The sequence below is a fragment of the Kogia breviceps genome, chromosome 11 (genome assembly GCF_026419965.1).
Source record: "Kogia breviceps isolate mKogBre1 chromosome 11, mKogBre1 haplotype 1, whole genome shotgun sequence".
NCBI lineage: Eukaryota > Metazoa > Chordata > Mammalia > Artiodactyla > Physeteridae > Kogia > Kogia breviceps.
Window position 1 is genome coordinate 30,078,843 of NC_081320.1, and position 14,645 is coordinate 30,093,487.

General features: G+C 55.0%; 1 protein-coding gene across 1 annotated transcript in view; it reads right to left on the bottom strand.

The window, feature by feature from the left end:
* Positions 1 to 560: 560 nt before the first annotated feature.
* Positions 561 to 14,645, bottom strand: part of LOC136792075 (dipeptidase 2-like) — a 34,959-nt gene continuing 20,874 nt past the window's right edge. The window contains 9 exon segments of the mRNA XM_067006902.1: positions 561 to 590; positions 1,029 to 1,169; positions 1,270 to 1,405; positions 2,054 to 2,129; positions 2,798 to 2,882; positions 3,262 to 3,438; positions 3,559 to 3,628; positions 3,930 to 3,985; positions 3,988 to 4,053. Coding sequence (XP_066863003.1) covers positions 561 to 590; positions 1,029 to 1,169; positions 1,270 to 1,405; positions 2,054 to 2,129; positions 2,798 to 2,882; positions 3,262 to 3,438; positions 3,559 to 3,628; positions 3,930 to 3,985; positions 3,988 to 4,053 — 837 coding nt within the window.

Genomic DNA, 14,645 nt, shown 5'->3' on the forward strand with positions numbered 1-14,645 from the left:
CAGGGAAGCCCTACCTGTCATTATTAACTCAATGTATTAACTCAGTTTTGGCTCGAATTAGTGCAGTTGTTATTTTTTGTTTTGTTTTGTTTTGTTTTGTTTGTTACGCGGGCCTCTCACTGCTGTGGCCTCTCTCATTGCGGAGCACAGGCTCCGGACACGCAGGCCCAGCGGCCATAGCTCACGGGCCTAGCCGCTCTGCGGCACGTGGGATCCTCCCGGACCGGGGCACGAACCCGCGTCCCCTGCATCGGCAGGCGGACCCTCAACCACTGCACCACCAGGGAAGCCCCAGTGCAGGTTCTTTTATCATTAATGAACTGGGGGAAGATGGGGTGGTTGTCTAAGTAGCCTGAAGCGATTAGAGAGGAAGTCCCTGAGGAACAGGGGAGGAGGTGTGCCCACATCCAGAGCAGTCTAGCCATTGGAGGTCTATGGCCCATTAAGTAGCCTGAGATTGTGGGCTCTGTCGAAATAGGTCCAAAGATCATTTGTGATCTAGGCATGTTCTCTTCTTGGGCATGTGAACCAGAATTCCCTGAAAGATCCCCAGGTGGTACTCAGTGGGTCAGGATGTGGATGGAGGTGAGCTACACAGAGGGAACCAAGTAGGTCCACCCTCCCGCAGCCAGAGCCACCCACTGTCTTCCTCCAGTGCTGAGCCAAGCCACCTGGGTTTCCTCAGGCCACTGCCAACTGGTCTTCCTTGAGTATTCGGTGTGTAAACTGCGGGGTCCCCCACCAAACCCCAGTATTGGGAGCCTGCACCACAGACCCCACCACGGAGAAGGACACTCGTGCTGATTCCGCTTCTAAAGCATTTATTTTCAGGAAGTGTTTGTGCTCGCATTCAAGGAAACTTTGTGTGGTCTCTGTGGCTGCCAAAGTGACATCTGGCAGGAATCACTGGATCACCAAAGCCAAACAATGAGCACAGGGAAGGCAGAAATAACTGTGAGGCCTGGGCCCATGTGGCAGCAAGAGTTTGAGAATGACCGCTTAGGTGACAAAATGGGATTCCCACGAACTGCAGCTCTGGTTAGTTTCTGGTCTGGAGCCAGGTCCTGTCTCTGATGCAGACGTGGGAGGACGGAACGGCAAGAGCTCCCCAGCTACTCATCTGGGAACTCGTCCTCCAAGGGACTCTGTCCCTCGTTCTCCTCCCGTACCTGGAGGAGGCAGTCAGCGGGCAGCACCTCTCACAGCACCCCTGCGTACACGTGCACAGACCACCTGCTCAGAGCTACTCTTTTGCCCAGCCCAGCATACCTGTTCCACCTGTCTGAAGACCCGCCGCACGTTTCCTCGAAGCACACCCCAGAGCTCTTCCTCACTCCAGCCACGCCCCAGCAACTCCTCTGTCAGTACCAGGTATATGAACACGTCCTCCAGCGCCTGTGGGAACCTGTGTGGCCGCCAGCCAGGCAGCTATAGGGCCTCAGACCTGTTCCCTGGTCCTGAGTCAGAACCAAAGCCCCATGTGTCCAGGGTCCACTGAACCCCAGCCCTGGTCAGATATGGAAAATGGAGACTTGGAGAGAGTAAATGATTCACTCCTGCTCTTCATCCTTCAGAGGAAGACCCCCAAAGCGCCTCAACTATTCACCCAAAGTCATTGAATTGTATTGTTAAGATATATGCCTTTCACTGAATGCAATTTTTGCCTTCACTTACAAAGAGAAGAAAAGCTCTTTAAGAACTGGGTTGACCCCCCTGCATGCACAGACCCAACTGCAGGCAGAGAAGATGGTCAGCCCAGCCCAGACCTTGCTAAGAGTCTGCTCAGAGGCCGTGGGTCTGCTGGCACTGGATGGGTGCAGATGCTGGGCAGATGAGCTCTGTGTGGTGTTTTCGACAAATATGATGACCTAGAGGAGGGTCAAACAGACGGGAGAGCCCAGGAAGCAGACCCTGGGAGAGGGGAGATACCAGTTGGGCCAGCACACCTGAGGCTATGGTCTAGGCCATGAGGACCACGGTGTGGTGGGCACGGTGGCTGTGAAAGCCCCACTGCTGCCCAGCCAGCCCGAGACAAGCCACGGGAAGCCCTCACCGGCCAGCCCCGTCATAATCTCCACCAGTCCCGATGAACTTGCATCCAGTGACTGCCCTGATGTGGTTGAAGTGATCTGAAGAATGGAAAGTCAGCAGTGTGGGGCTTCCAGTGCAGGGGTGGTGGTGGTGACTGGCCTCTGTTGATTCCCCTTTTTGCAGCCTGTAGGCCAAACAGGCCAGTTCCTTCATGACCTGGCACCAAGAGTACCAACTGGAGGGCCCTGAGGTTTGATGTGAAGTGAATCCAGCTGGCTCTAGACTGGACTTCAGATTTGGAGTGGACCCCAGAGCCCCCTGTTTGGGCCATTTCCCACCCAAGATTCACCCTGCCTCCCAGTCTCCTTGAGAAGCTGTGGGGGCTCCTTTCCCCGGGTGTGGAGGATGAGAGAGGAACAAGAGTACAAATGCTGAAGACCCCAGAGACCTAAGGAGCTGTCCAGTCCCTTGGCCAGAGGTAGGGGCAGTGTGCTTTAGGAGCCCCTGCAGAGGCACAGTTGGGCAGCACCTGGGCTCTATGTCTGACAGCCTCCCTGATAGCCATCAGTATGGCAGTTTTGATTCCGTGGCTCCAGTTCCACATGGCACCAAGGTGCTGTGTAATGTCCGTTATTGGGTTTTGGGGAGCTGTACCTATTGCCAACAGGTGTGTCAAACCACTGGGGCTCTTCTGAAGTCCTCCCCAGATTTGGAGCCAGCTTCAGCTCCAAATCAGAGTTTTCAGAGAGCCCAGGGTGAGGCTTACCTGCCACAGCGGACACGTTGGCTAACGGGTTGCACTGCAGCACCCGCATGGACAAGGACACCATCACAATGCCACCGTTCTTCTTCTGCAGGGGCGCACCGGTGGACAGTTAGCTTGGCCTCCAGCACAGCCACCTGCCTGTTCACTCTGTCGGCCCCTGTGAGGAAGGTGTTCAGCCCTGGCTTTGAGGTCAGAGTCATCTCCTCTCTGGGTTTGTGTGAATGGAGGAGCTGCAGCCCTGATCTGGGTGGTGTCTTGGCCCTGGGTTTCCAGGTTTGGAGGAGTATCTTAGCACCTCGACCCCCACCTAGGGTTCAACAGTTCAGGGGCTATGGACCGGGGATTTTGGGGGCAGAAGATATTTAACCTGGGGTTTGAGGAAATTGAGGGAGAAGAGGCTCAGGTTCAAGGGCTCCTGGTTTGAACCTCTTGCCTTAGGTTTGAGGGCCAGGGCAGTCTCTCACCAGGAGCTGCAGGATACCATCAGGAACATTCCGAGTGTTCTTGCACACACCCCGGGCAGCTGAGTGGGAGCAGATGACAGGTGACTGTGACACTTCTAGGGCTCGCCGTGCCACAGCATCCGAGACATGGGACAAGGCCACCATCATGCCTAGGCGGTTCATTTCTGCCACCACCTTCTGCAGGGACAGGATGGGGAGAGGGCATCAGGGCTGCATTTATCTTGTGTGCATTTATCAGTAGGGAACAGGCGGGGCTGTACATTCATGTGGGGCAGGGTATGGAACCCGGGTCCTTACCTGGCCAAAGCCGGGCAGCCGACTGACATTGCTGTAGAAGGGGTGGATACCCTTTGTTGAGCTCTGTGCCCTGCAGGATGGCCAGGAGGCAGTCTGCCTGGTGGCCATGACTTGGCTACAAGAGCCTAGAAAGGGATTCTGTCGAACCGTCTACACATGTAACTCCCTGGTGCAAGAGGAGGGACCCAAACTGGGCTGTGCCTGGCAGTAGGAGGGCCCTTCTGGGGATTCAGTCTTGTTCTGCAAGCCCCCCTTCCCCTCCCCAGCCCAGGTTCAGGGCCAGATCCCAGGGGTAAACTTGCTTTGGGCCCCAGCGTGATCTTGGGCAGATCCCTGCCTCACTGGGCCCTTACCATCTGCACTGTGCTCGCCAGGGCGCATTGCAGGTGTGGGTGAGTGTCACGTAGCGCACACCCAGTGCGTAGAAGGGGTACGCAAGGTGGAGAGGCTACTGTCCAGTGAGTGGCCGCCCTCCACACCAATGAGGCCATCCAACTTCCGGTATTGTTGAAATCTGGGGGCAGGTAGGTCAGATGATCATTTTCAGAGGCAGGGGTAGCTTACTGAAGTCCCTAACACCTACCACCACCAGTCTGTTCACCTTTTTTTGTTTTTGTTTTTTGGCCATGCGAAGCGTGGAGTCTCAACCTCTGGACTACCAGGGAAGTCCCCCGTCTACCTTTAACTGAGGTCACAAGCTCCAGCTCAGAATAGTAGGCACACGTGAGGCAGATGAGGTCAATTTGCTCCAGGGTGAGGCACACAGCATCCCGTTGGTGGGTCTGGCATGGGATGTAGGCTGACGAGAATTGAGGGAATTCCGGCCAGGGCTTGGTTTGGGCTTTGGAACTCCTGGGCTTCTCATCGCCTCCTCAGCTGGCACAGCACTCACTGTGCCCAGAAGTCACATGTAATGCGTTTTCTGTGGTACTTGGATGCCCGTCAGGTTGGCTCACTGAGACCCCTGTAGCCCCCAGCATCCATGGCATGGCACTTTCTAGGTCACTATGGTAACTTAGTTCCAATGTGACTAACCTGTGGTCTCTGAGGCCCCCAAAATACTCCACATTCCCCAGCAGCCATGGTGGCACCTTGTGTGTCCCTTTGGTACCTGGGCACCCAGGAGACCATCTTTCAGCCTGTCCATGCTGGTCCGGCCATGGCTGCAATTGCACAGATGAACATCCTGGAGTCCATTGTGGCGAAACTGCCTCAGGGCCAGGGGCATGTCGCTGTGGCTGGAGGGAGGTCAAGGCAAATGGGAGGGCTCCTTAGGTCTTGGGATCAGGCAGGACACATTGCCTGGCCTGGGGCAGCCTGGAGGTGCCCCACCTCACACTCACACAGACTAGACTAGGAGCAGCTGCGGCCTGGGCTGAGGGGTTCCCACGAGGGAGGGGATGACAGAGAAGGGGAAGGGCATCCCTAGATGATGGAGAGGACATCCAGGGGTGGTGTGAGGGAGCTTCCCCACTAGCTCTGCATGCTCCGGACCTCCTCTCCTGCCCAGTGCCGGGCTAGGACCCCACCGGCCCCCAGCAGCCCGCACACACTGCAGCCACCCGTCCCCAAGCGGGAAGTCCCGCATCAGGGCCCGCGTGCACTCCCGCGGACTTGGGGTGCTGGAGGTGCCTGGCGTGGTGTGCTCCCGGGTTACTGGCTGCAGCAGCAGACCCAGCAGAGGCCGCTGGCTGAGTGCGCGGGGACCTTCGAGGCCCCCGGGCCGCAAGCTGTGCAAGGCCAGGCAGGCAGGCAGGCAGAGGCCATTCTGAGAGGAGCAGGAGATGGGGTTCTGCCCATCGACACAGGCCACCCAGCGGCACGGCCTCGCGAGGGGGACAGGGTGAAGGAGGGGATAGAGAGTCACAGTACCCTGCGACCCGTGTGCGGAGAGCCGCAATCCGCGAAGCCCAGCAGCCACAGGGTGCCACTTCCCTCCCGGCCCCTGCTCAGAGGCAGGTCCTGCGGGCTCAGCTGGCCTCTGCTGAGAGCCCACTGGCCTCCCATCGCGGGTGCCCTCTGCCCCCGGCCCTCTTCCCACTCCCACTGCTCCGAGGGCGCGCCCTAGGTTGCTCTCCCCCGCCTCTAAACTTCCTGTCCAAGCTGGGGTGCTTCTCTCAGGGGGCCACCTTCAGCCCGAGGCCTCCCGGGAGCACACCTCGACCCCATCCGCCTGCAGCAGGCCCCGCCCACGCCGAGGGCTGCGTGCGAGTGTCTCTGTGGCCACAAGTGCTCTGGGCTCCCGGTTTCCCAGTACCGGGCCATTGGGGCTGGTATGGGGGAAGAGATAGTTTCTGGAAATGGTGGGGGGTAACCTTGTGAGCTCTGGATTCAGGAAGGGGCCCTCTGCCCCCAGCCTTCTCTCTCCACCTACCTGACTCCCCAGCCTGCATGACCATTCTCCGGGGACTTCAACCAGCACCTGGGACCTATCAGGAACCTCCCCCACTTCGGTCAGCCAGCCTCAGGAAAGAGCGCCCTCAGGAGTTGCTACACCTCCCCAGGGCCCGAATAGAGGGACTTTGGGGATGTGAACTGAACAAGCTTCTGGGGACAGTCAGCGACCCTTGTACTCACCAGAGCAGGAACCCAGTCCGTATGGTATTTGAGTGGAAGGAAATGAAGTCATTTCCATGGCAGCAGAGCCCCCAGTGCAGCACCCTTCCTCCCAGAGCTGCCGCTGGCTGTCCTTCTGGCCAGGATCGCTCCTACCTCAGCGTGGAAAGCCCGGCCTCGTGGAGAAGTATAGGTTCTGAGGAGAGATCTGGCACCTGGCTTCTGCTGCTCCACTTGCCTTCTCTCGTGGCCCTTGTGGCTCTAGCTTTCCCAGAAACCTCAAGGGCTAAGTGCCTGTGCTCGCTCAGAGGCCGCACGCCATTCCCCATTTCCAGCCTCAGGCCCTCCCCCTAGCTGCCTCCTCTAGGGACCCCTTCCCCCCACCACCTCCCCACACAGTGGGGATGTGCTTTCTCACAGAAGCTCAACCACTGAGATGCTTTCGGGACTGTGCCCAAACTCCTTCATCCCCAGCCTCTCAAGTTTTTGCTCTGATCCCTGGCACCCCCTGGAGCTGCTCCACCTTTGGAACCTTTCCCGGGTGGCAGGAGTGCCTAGCACAGGGGTAGTGACCTAAGTCTGAGCTGTGGCGACCTTTAGAAATCTGTTACAGAAAAACACTTTGCCGAGCAGTAGGGGACGCCACTGGGGACAGAAGGGGCTGGGAATAAAGGAGCATGTGAATCTCGGGGCAGGGTGTGTGCTGCTTGACTCTCCATCCTGTTCTTGCTTTGGGGAGCAGGAAATGGGGGGTTGTGGGGGGGGGTCGGGTGGTAACCTTGTGAGCTTTGCCATGGCCCTCTCTTGAGAATGGCTCAGCCAGCAAGATTCTGTGGAGTCCGCCTCCTGGCACCATGCTACAATCGCCGGATTTGGGGTCGGGAGCAAAGATCTTCGTCCGAGTCTTGCGGAGCGCGCTTTCTCTTGGGCGCACGTCTGGCGACTGGCTCCTGCTCCGCTTCCACCTTTGCTGGCGTGGCCGAAGGAACATCCCCGTAGGCCCGGTAGCCACCAGCCCGGCAGTATGTCTCCCCATGGCAGCCCAACTGCGTTTCCCCACACCCTCGGTTGAGGACGTGGCAGTGACCAGCTGTACGAGGAGAAACGGGAGCCGCTGCTGCTGCAAAGAAAATCAAAAGTGATCAGTCCCTTCTGCTGTGCACAGTCTCCTGGCCGAATCTCCCTCTCTCATGTCTCTCCCAGTTTCTGGCCAGAGACCTTTCATCTACTGGACATCCAAAACACAGCCTTGGCCCATCACCTCTCTGAGTCCCTGGAGAAGGGACCCTGGCTGCAAAAGCGATTCCTAGGGCCTACGGCTGCAGCAGATGAGGGAGTCCCTTCACCGTTTCCAGGGCAAACAGTAGAACACGAAAGTCATTGCAAGCATGATCCTCTCCATCTCTCCCTTCCACAACAGAGAAAACATTTCTTGCAGTCTATCACTTGTGAGGCTTTAATGGAAATATCGTTCAAGTTTTGGAAAAAGGTAATCTAATATAAGTTGGTTCAGAACCCCTCCCACCTTGGCAACCCCTCTTGGGTCCCATTTTTACAGTGCCTGTTTCAACCACACGGAACTCTAGTCCTCTGATCCTTTTATCTCGATTAGAACAGGCCACATACTGAGGCAGAGTGATCGGGAGACTCAGAACCGGGTTCTGAGTACCATGTCTAGGCTCACATCAACCCAGCCTCCTGGGACACCATCTCCTCAGCCCTCCGGTCTCACTAGCACTTCATCACGCCCCCTTGGTTCTTCCGCTCCTGCCATCAATAGGGCACCACCGTGGGCCCTAGTACTCAGCCGCTCAGTATGGGATGTGTCTGACGGGACCGATCTAGATGTCTACACGACAGCACAGAGGTGCCTGGGTTTGAAGGTGCGGTTCAAGGGTGGCCCTCTTCCTCAAACTGCTCCATTGACCATTCGCCAACAACAACGCACTTGTCTTTTGCTAAGAGGCCCATCAGGAAAGGGTCTGAATGGAAGCATCCTGTAGCCCAAAGGGGAAGGCTCCTTTGATAAAGATCAGAACCTTCTTGCACACTTGTCCAGGGATGACCTTTCACTTGTCCTCAGCAGTGAGCACTGTGGGTCCTTGAAGGTGCCGCGGGTCACTGGTATTCGTTACAGCTGGGAAAGTGCTCAGGTGTATGTGCTGGGCAAGCCCCAGGAAACATGTGGCAGCCAGGGGAAGTTGTGCGTACACCATGCCTCTTGGACAGATGCCCGGTGTCGGTGTACCTCGTGCACTGCCCTCTCAGGGAACGTAGGACAGGTTAGAGTAAATGCAGAAGGTCTGGTGAGGGATTCTCTCTCAGACAACCAAAGAGATTGGTCTCTGGTGGAGAACCGGTAGGGAAGTATCTCTGAGGGCAGCAGCACGTTTGCATCGTTACCCTGCCATGGAAACTGTGAGAAGGCCTGTGAGGTCATCACTAGCCAGTGAGGTCCTATAAGGAACGTGTGAGTTGAGGGGCAGGCTTGAGGAGGAGGGGCAGTTCTGTGGAGGAGAGCAGGGTGGAGGCAGTGGTACTCTGCCTGGGCCCTCACACCGGGGCCTCCCCACCCATGCCCTAGTCTAGTAGACACCCCACGTGGGGCGTGCCAGTGGGCTGGCACAGCCCCAGGGGCCACAGGAGGGCAAGAGAGACCCACATCGTGAGATCGGCTTGAGAGGCAAGATGAACGTGAGGAGGCAGCTAGGTTGTAGGGCCCTGACCCTAAGAGGCAGAGATTTGTGTGGACTGGGGAATCAGGGAAGGCTCCTTGGCAGTGGGCCTGAAGGACAAGTGACATGTGAACCCATGGGGAAGAGAGGGCAGACATTCCATTTTGGAAGAATAAAAGCAGAGACACACTCTTCTCGACCTTGTCCTGCCCCAAATATAAATTCATAGAACCCTCCCATTTTAATACCCGAGGGCTTCAAAAACCCTAGAGGTGAAGGGGCCTCCCCAGTGTTAACACAGGTCGTGGAGAGGTGTTGCACTCAATGGTTAGGTTCATGTTGGGCCCCCGGATTCACAGCTGATAGGAACGTGAGGAAGAGCTCATGCCATTTCAAACATTTCCAAGGTGATACTGAGAGAGATGTGAAAGGTGCAAAATGAGGGTGCTGAATGACCCCACAAAGTGGGAATGGTGGGCCCACGTTAACGTGAAAGTCCAAACAAATTCCTGTCAAAAGGACATCATACCGAATGATCACATAATCATGACACTCGCCCTCTCCCCTAGAGGTAAATATCATTAGAATCCTCTCTCTCCCTCTCTCCACCATGAAAGGATGAGAGAAAGGCTCAGCAGCAGCCCCCGTGAAAGACATGGTCAACACTGTGAAGAGGTGTTACTAAGACGATTTGGTCCGACTCAGAGAAGGAAAGAGATGACTCTGCTCTTAGCCTGAGCAGGCCCACAGGGAGGAAGCACATTTGGGGCAGCCTTGGATAGTGTGGCAATGAGAGAGAACCTTCTTTAGGAAGGGACTCCCTGTTGCCGACCTTGCAAAAGCCAAAATGGGACATTCGTGTACTTGGGCTGTTGCAGAGGGGATGTGCCCAGAGGTGGGGCCACTCTGCTTGAGCATCACAGCACCTTGTAATCCTAGTAAGCTGCTTGACTCCTGCAATCGCCGGATTTTCGGTCTGGAGCAGCAGAGATCTCCGTCCAACTCCTCCGGAGCACGCTTTCTCTTCAGAGCTCGTCTGGGGACTGGCTTCTTGGCTTCCACCTTTGCTGGTGTGGCCAAAGGAACGTCCCCGTAGGCCCGGTAGCCACCAGCCAGGCAGTAGGTCTCCCCGTGCCAGCCCAACTGCGTTTCTTCACATCCCCGGTAGAGGACGTGGTAGTGACCAGGTGTTGGAGGAGAAACGGGAGCCGCTGCTGCTGCAAAGAAAATCAGAAGTGATCAGTCCCTTCGGCTGTACACAGTCTCCTGGCAGGATTTCCCTCTCTCAAGTCTCTCCCAGTTTCTGGCCGAAGACCTTTCATCTACTGGACATCCAAAGCACAGCCTTGGCCCATCACCTCTCTGAGTCCCTGGAGAAGGGAAACTGGCTGCAAAGGCAATTCCTGGAGCCTACGGCTGCAGCACATGAGGAAGTGTCTTCACCGTTTCCAGGGAAAACAGTAGAAGCCGAAAGTCATTGCACTCATGATCCTCTCCATCTGTCCCTTCCACAACAGAGAAACCAACCATTTCTTGCTGTCTGTCATTTCTGAGGCTTTCATGGAAATGCCTTTCAAGATTTCGAAAACAATCATCTAATATAACTTGGTTCAGGACCACTCCCACCTTGGCCACCCCTCTTGGGCCCCATGTATACTGCCTGTTTCAAACACACTGAACTCTCACCCTGGGATCCTTGTATCTAGAGTAGCACGAGGTCCACTACTGAGGCAGAGTGAACAGGAGACTCAGAACCCGGCTTCTGGGTACCATATCTAGGCTCACATCAACCCAGCCTCCTGGGGCACCATCTCCTCAGCCCTCCGGTCTCACTAGCACTTCATCACCCCCCGCCCCTTGGTTCTTCCGTCCTTCCCATGACTATGGCACCACCCTCTCCCCTAGTACTCAGCAGCTCAGTATGGGATGTGTCTGAGGGGACCGATCTCGATGTCTCCGTGCCAGCACAGAGGTGCCTGGGTTTGAAGGTGTGGTTCAAGAGTGGCCCTCTTCCTCAAACTGCTCCATTTACCACTTGCCCACAACAACGCACTTGTCTTTTGCTAAGAGGCCCATCAGGAAAGGGTCTGAATGGAAGCATCCTGTAGCCCAAAGCGGAAGGCTATATTTATAAAGATCAGAAGCTTCCTGCACACTAGTCCGGGGCTGACCTTTCACTTGTCCTCAGCAGTGAGCACTGTGGGACCCTGAAGATGTCCCAGGTCACACTGGTATTACTTACATCTGGGAAAGCACTCGGGTGTACGTAGTGGGCAAGAGCCACAGAAACACGTGGCAGCCAGGTGAGGTTGTGTGTACCCCAGGCCTGTTCCGCAGATGCCCGGTCTCGCTGTTCCTCCTGCACCGCCCAGCCAGGGAACAGAGCACAGGTTGGAATATGTGTAGAGGATCCGGTCACACATTCTGTCTCAGACAACCAAAGAGATTGGTCTCTGGTGGAGAACCAGTAGGGAAGTTTCTCTGAGGGCAGCAAACTTTGTTTGCACAGTTACACTGCCATGGAAACTGTGGAATGCCGGTGAGGTGCTCACTAGCCAGTGAGGTCATCGTATGGAACCTGTGACTTGGGGGTCAGGCTTGAGGAGGAGGGGCAGTTCTGTGGAGGAGAGCAGGGTGGAGGCAGAGGTACTCTGCCTGGGCCCTCACACCGGGGCCTCCCCACCCATGCCCTAGTCTAGTAGACACCCCACGTGGGGCGTGCCGGTGGGCTGGCACAGCCCCAGGGGCCACAGGAGGGCAAGAGAGACCCACATCGTGAGATCGGCTTGAGAGGCAAGATGAACGTTAGGAGGCAGCTAGGTTGTACGGCCCTGACCCTAAGAGGCAGAGATTTGTGTGGACTGGGGAATCAGGGAAGGCTCCTTGGCAGTGGGCCTGAAGGACAAGTGACATGTGGACCCATGGGGAAGAGAGGGCAGACATTCCATTTTGGAAGAATAAAAGCAGAGACACACTCTTCTCGACCTTGTCCTGCCCCAAATATAGATTCATAGAACCCTCCCATTTTTACACCCGAGGGCTTCAAAAACCCGAGAGGTGAAGGGGCCTACCCAGTGTTACACAGGTCGTGGAGAGGTGTTGCGCTCAATGGTTAGGTTCATGTTGGGGCCCCGGATTCCCAGCTGATAGGAACGTGAGGACAAACTCATGCCGTTTCAAACATTTCCAAGGTGATACTGAGAGAGATGTTAAAGGTGCAAAATGAGGGTGCTGAATGACCTCACAAAGTGGGAATGGTGGGCCCACTTTAACGTGAAAGTCCAAACAAATTCCTGTCGAAAGGACATCATACCGAATGATCACATAATCATGACACTCGCCCTCTCCCCTAGAGGTAAATATCATTAGAATCCTCTCTCTCCCTCTCTCCACCATGAAAGGATGAGAGAAAGGCTCAGCAGCAGCCCCCGTGAAAGACATGGTCAACACCGTGAAGAGGTGTTACGAAGACGATTTGGTCCGACTCAGAGACGAAAGAGATGACTCTGCCCTTAGCCTGAGCAGGCCCACAGGGAGGAAGCACATTTGGGGCAGCCTTGGATAGTGTGGCAATGAGAGAGAACCTTCTTTAGGAGGGGACTCCCTGTTGCCGACCTTGAGAAAGCAAAGATGGGACATTCGTGTACTTGGGCTGTTGCAGAGGGGATGTGCCCAGGAGGTAGAGACTGCTTGGACTACCAATTTAGAGGTTGGGCCACCCTGGTTGAGAAGCACAGCACCTTGTTCTCCTAAAGTGCTTGAATCAGCGGGTGCCCATTAGGACAGACGAAGTCAGGCCTCATTGGAGCAGACTACCTTTGGGAGTGGTAGAAGGTGAAGTGTGAAGGGGAATGCTCTGGAGGAGGTTTGTCGTGGCAGGTGGGCCAGCATGAGACCATTCAGATTCTCCAAGGCTCCAGAGATGACTTGGCTGGGAGCATCCCTGTGATGTGGTGCGGGGACTCCAACCTTAACAGGACCTGGCTGGGCATCTGGGGGAGGCCGAATAAACGGTTTCTTAACTTAGGAGAGTGAGAGACTCACCTGGGGAGTTACACAAAAGCACTTAAAAAGACTTGTACCTGGATTCTTGAGACAACCCTCAGAAAACTTATCTAGATGTGGAGTAGGGCTCAGGAAGCTGCAACTTGTGTGTGTGTGTGTGTGTGTGTGTGTGTGTGTGTGTGTGTGTGTATGTGTGTGTGGTGCGTGGGCCTCTCACTGTTGTGGTCTTTCCCGTTGCGGAGTGCAGGCTCAGCGGCCATGGCCCACAGAGCCAGCTGCTCCGCGGCATGTGGGATCTTCCCAGACCGGGGCATGAACCCGTGTGCCCTGCATCGGCAGGCGGACTCTGAACCACTGCGCCACCAGGGAAGCCCTAAGCTGCACTTTTTAAATAAGCTTCCTGGGCAGCCCCACCACAGTGGTCCATGTATAGAGTGACCAAATGATTGTGTCTTCTCGGTTGCTTTGGGGAGTCCAAGTGGGCCGTATTTAAAACGGCAGCAGGCATACGTATAAACAGGGAAGATTCGAGGCAAACAGAGGTATATGGTTACAGTATGCATGAATCAGATCTGAGAAAAGCTAGCCTGGTGGTTAAAGAACACAACGCTTAGGACAGACAGACCAGATTCTGTCCTACTTACTTGTGTGAGTTTGACCAAGTTCTTTTATCCTCCTGACTGTTTGCTCATGTGGAAAAGAGCTATGGCTGTACATTGAGCACAGTATTCTCTTTTGGCAAAGGTTGCTCTGGGTCCATTTGTGTTCTCTGCAATTCTTTCCAGTGTGCAAGCATTTTTAAGTCGTCTGATGAAGTATTACATTTGACTTTCAACTGTTCATTACTTTGGGCAAAGCTTCTGTAGTGCTGCAGAGACTAGAACCTATGCAGAGATAGTGAGAGGATGCTATGACCTTCTGCCGGTTTATAAAGAAGTTTAACCGTTTCTCCACTTCCTCCACCTGCCACCAAGAGATGAGAAAGAAGGCAGAGGCTGGAAATGCACACCAGGCAATACTTGTGTGTCAGTTTGGCTTTTTCTTCCACTGCCAGTACTTCCCAGAGAGATTTCACCCAAAGCGCCTAAGCTTGCCATGGCCATTGTTGTGCAGAAAATTTCTCTCTATTGCTAGTCACATCCCCTTTTCCTTCTCCTGGGTCTAAATGGATGTTTGGGGGCAGGGAATAAAATGTAATACAGTGAAATGTCTATGCTGATTTAATTGGCTTGGGGTGAGGCCTGGCCATTGGTAGCGTTTAAAATCTCTCCAGATGATTCTCATGTACAGCGAGGTTTGAGAATCACAGTTATCGATGAAGCACTTTGGGAATTGCAAAGGCATTGCAGAAATAAAAAGTGGCTATTGGTATTCCTTCACTCTTCCTGCATTTTCTTTCCTGCCTGCATCAGGACTGTTGTGCAAGTGCTGATCATTTTCTTTTCAGCCCTTTTCGCTGTTTGCCTAGACCGTTCATCCCTCTTTCGAACCTGACACCCTCCCTACCTCCTTGTTGTCTTTCAGCCTGCAGTCCATCATCAGTTTGGGATTGATCGTAAACTTGGTGGGAAGCCATTGCAGGGTATAAAGAGAGAAGTGGTGTTGGCAGAGATGCCTTTTTCAGACACCATATGGGCTAGTGTAAGAGAATGGCTAGGAGGGGGCAGGACTGGATTTGGGGAGACTCATTAGGAGACTGGCTTTGTGCACAGTGGTGGCCTTGGAGGTGGAGTAAAGCAGGCAGGTTAGAGTCCTATTTGGAAGGTTAGTGATGGCTTGGAGGTGAATAGGAGTTAGTGATGAATTGGATGGGGGGAATGTGGGTTAAGGGTGTGTAATTGGGTAAATGGA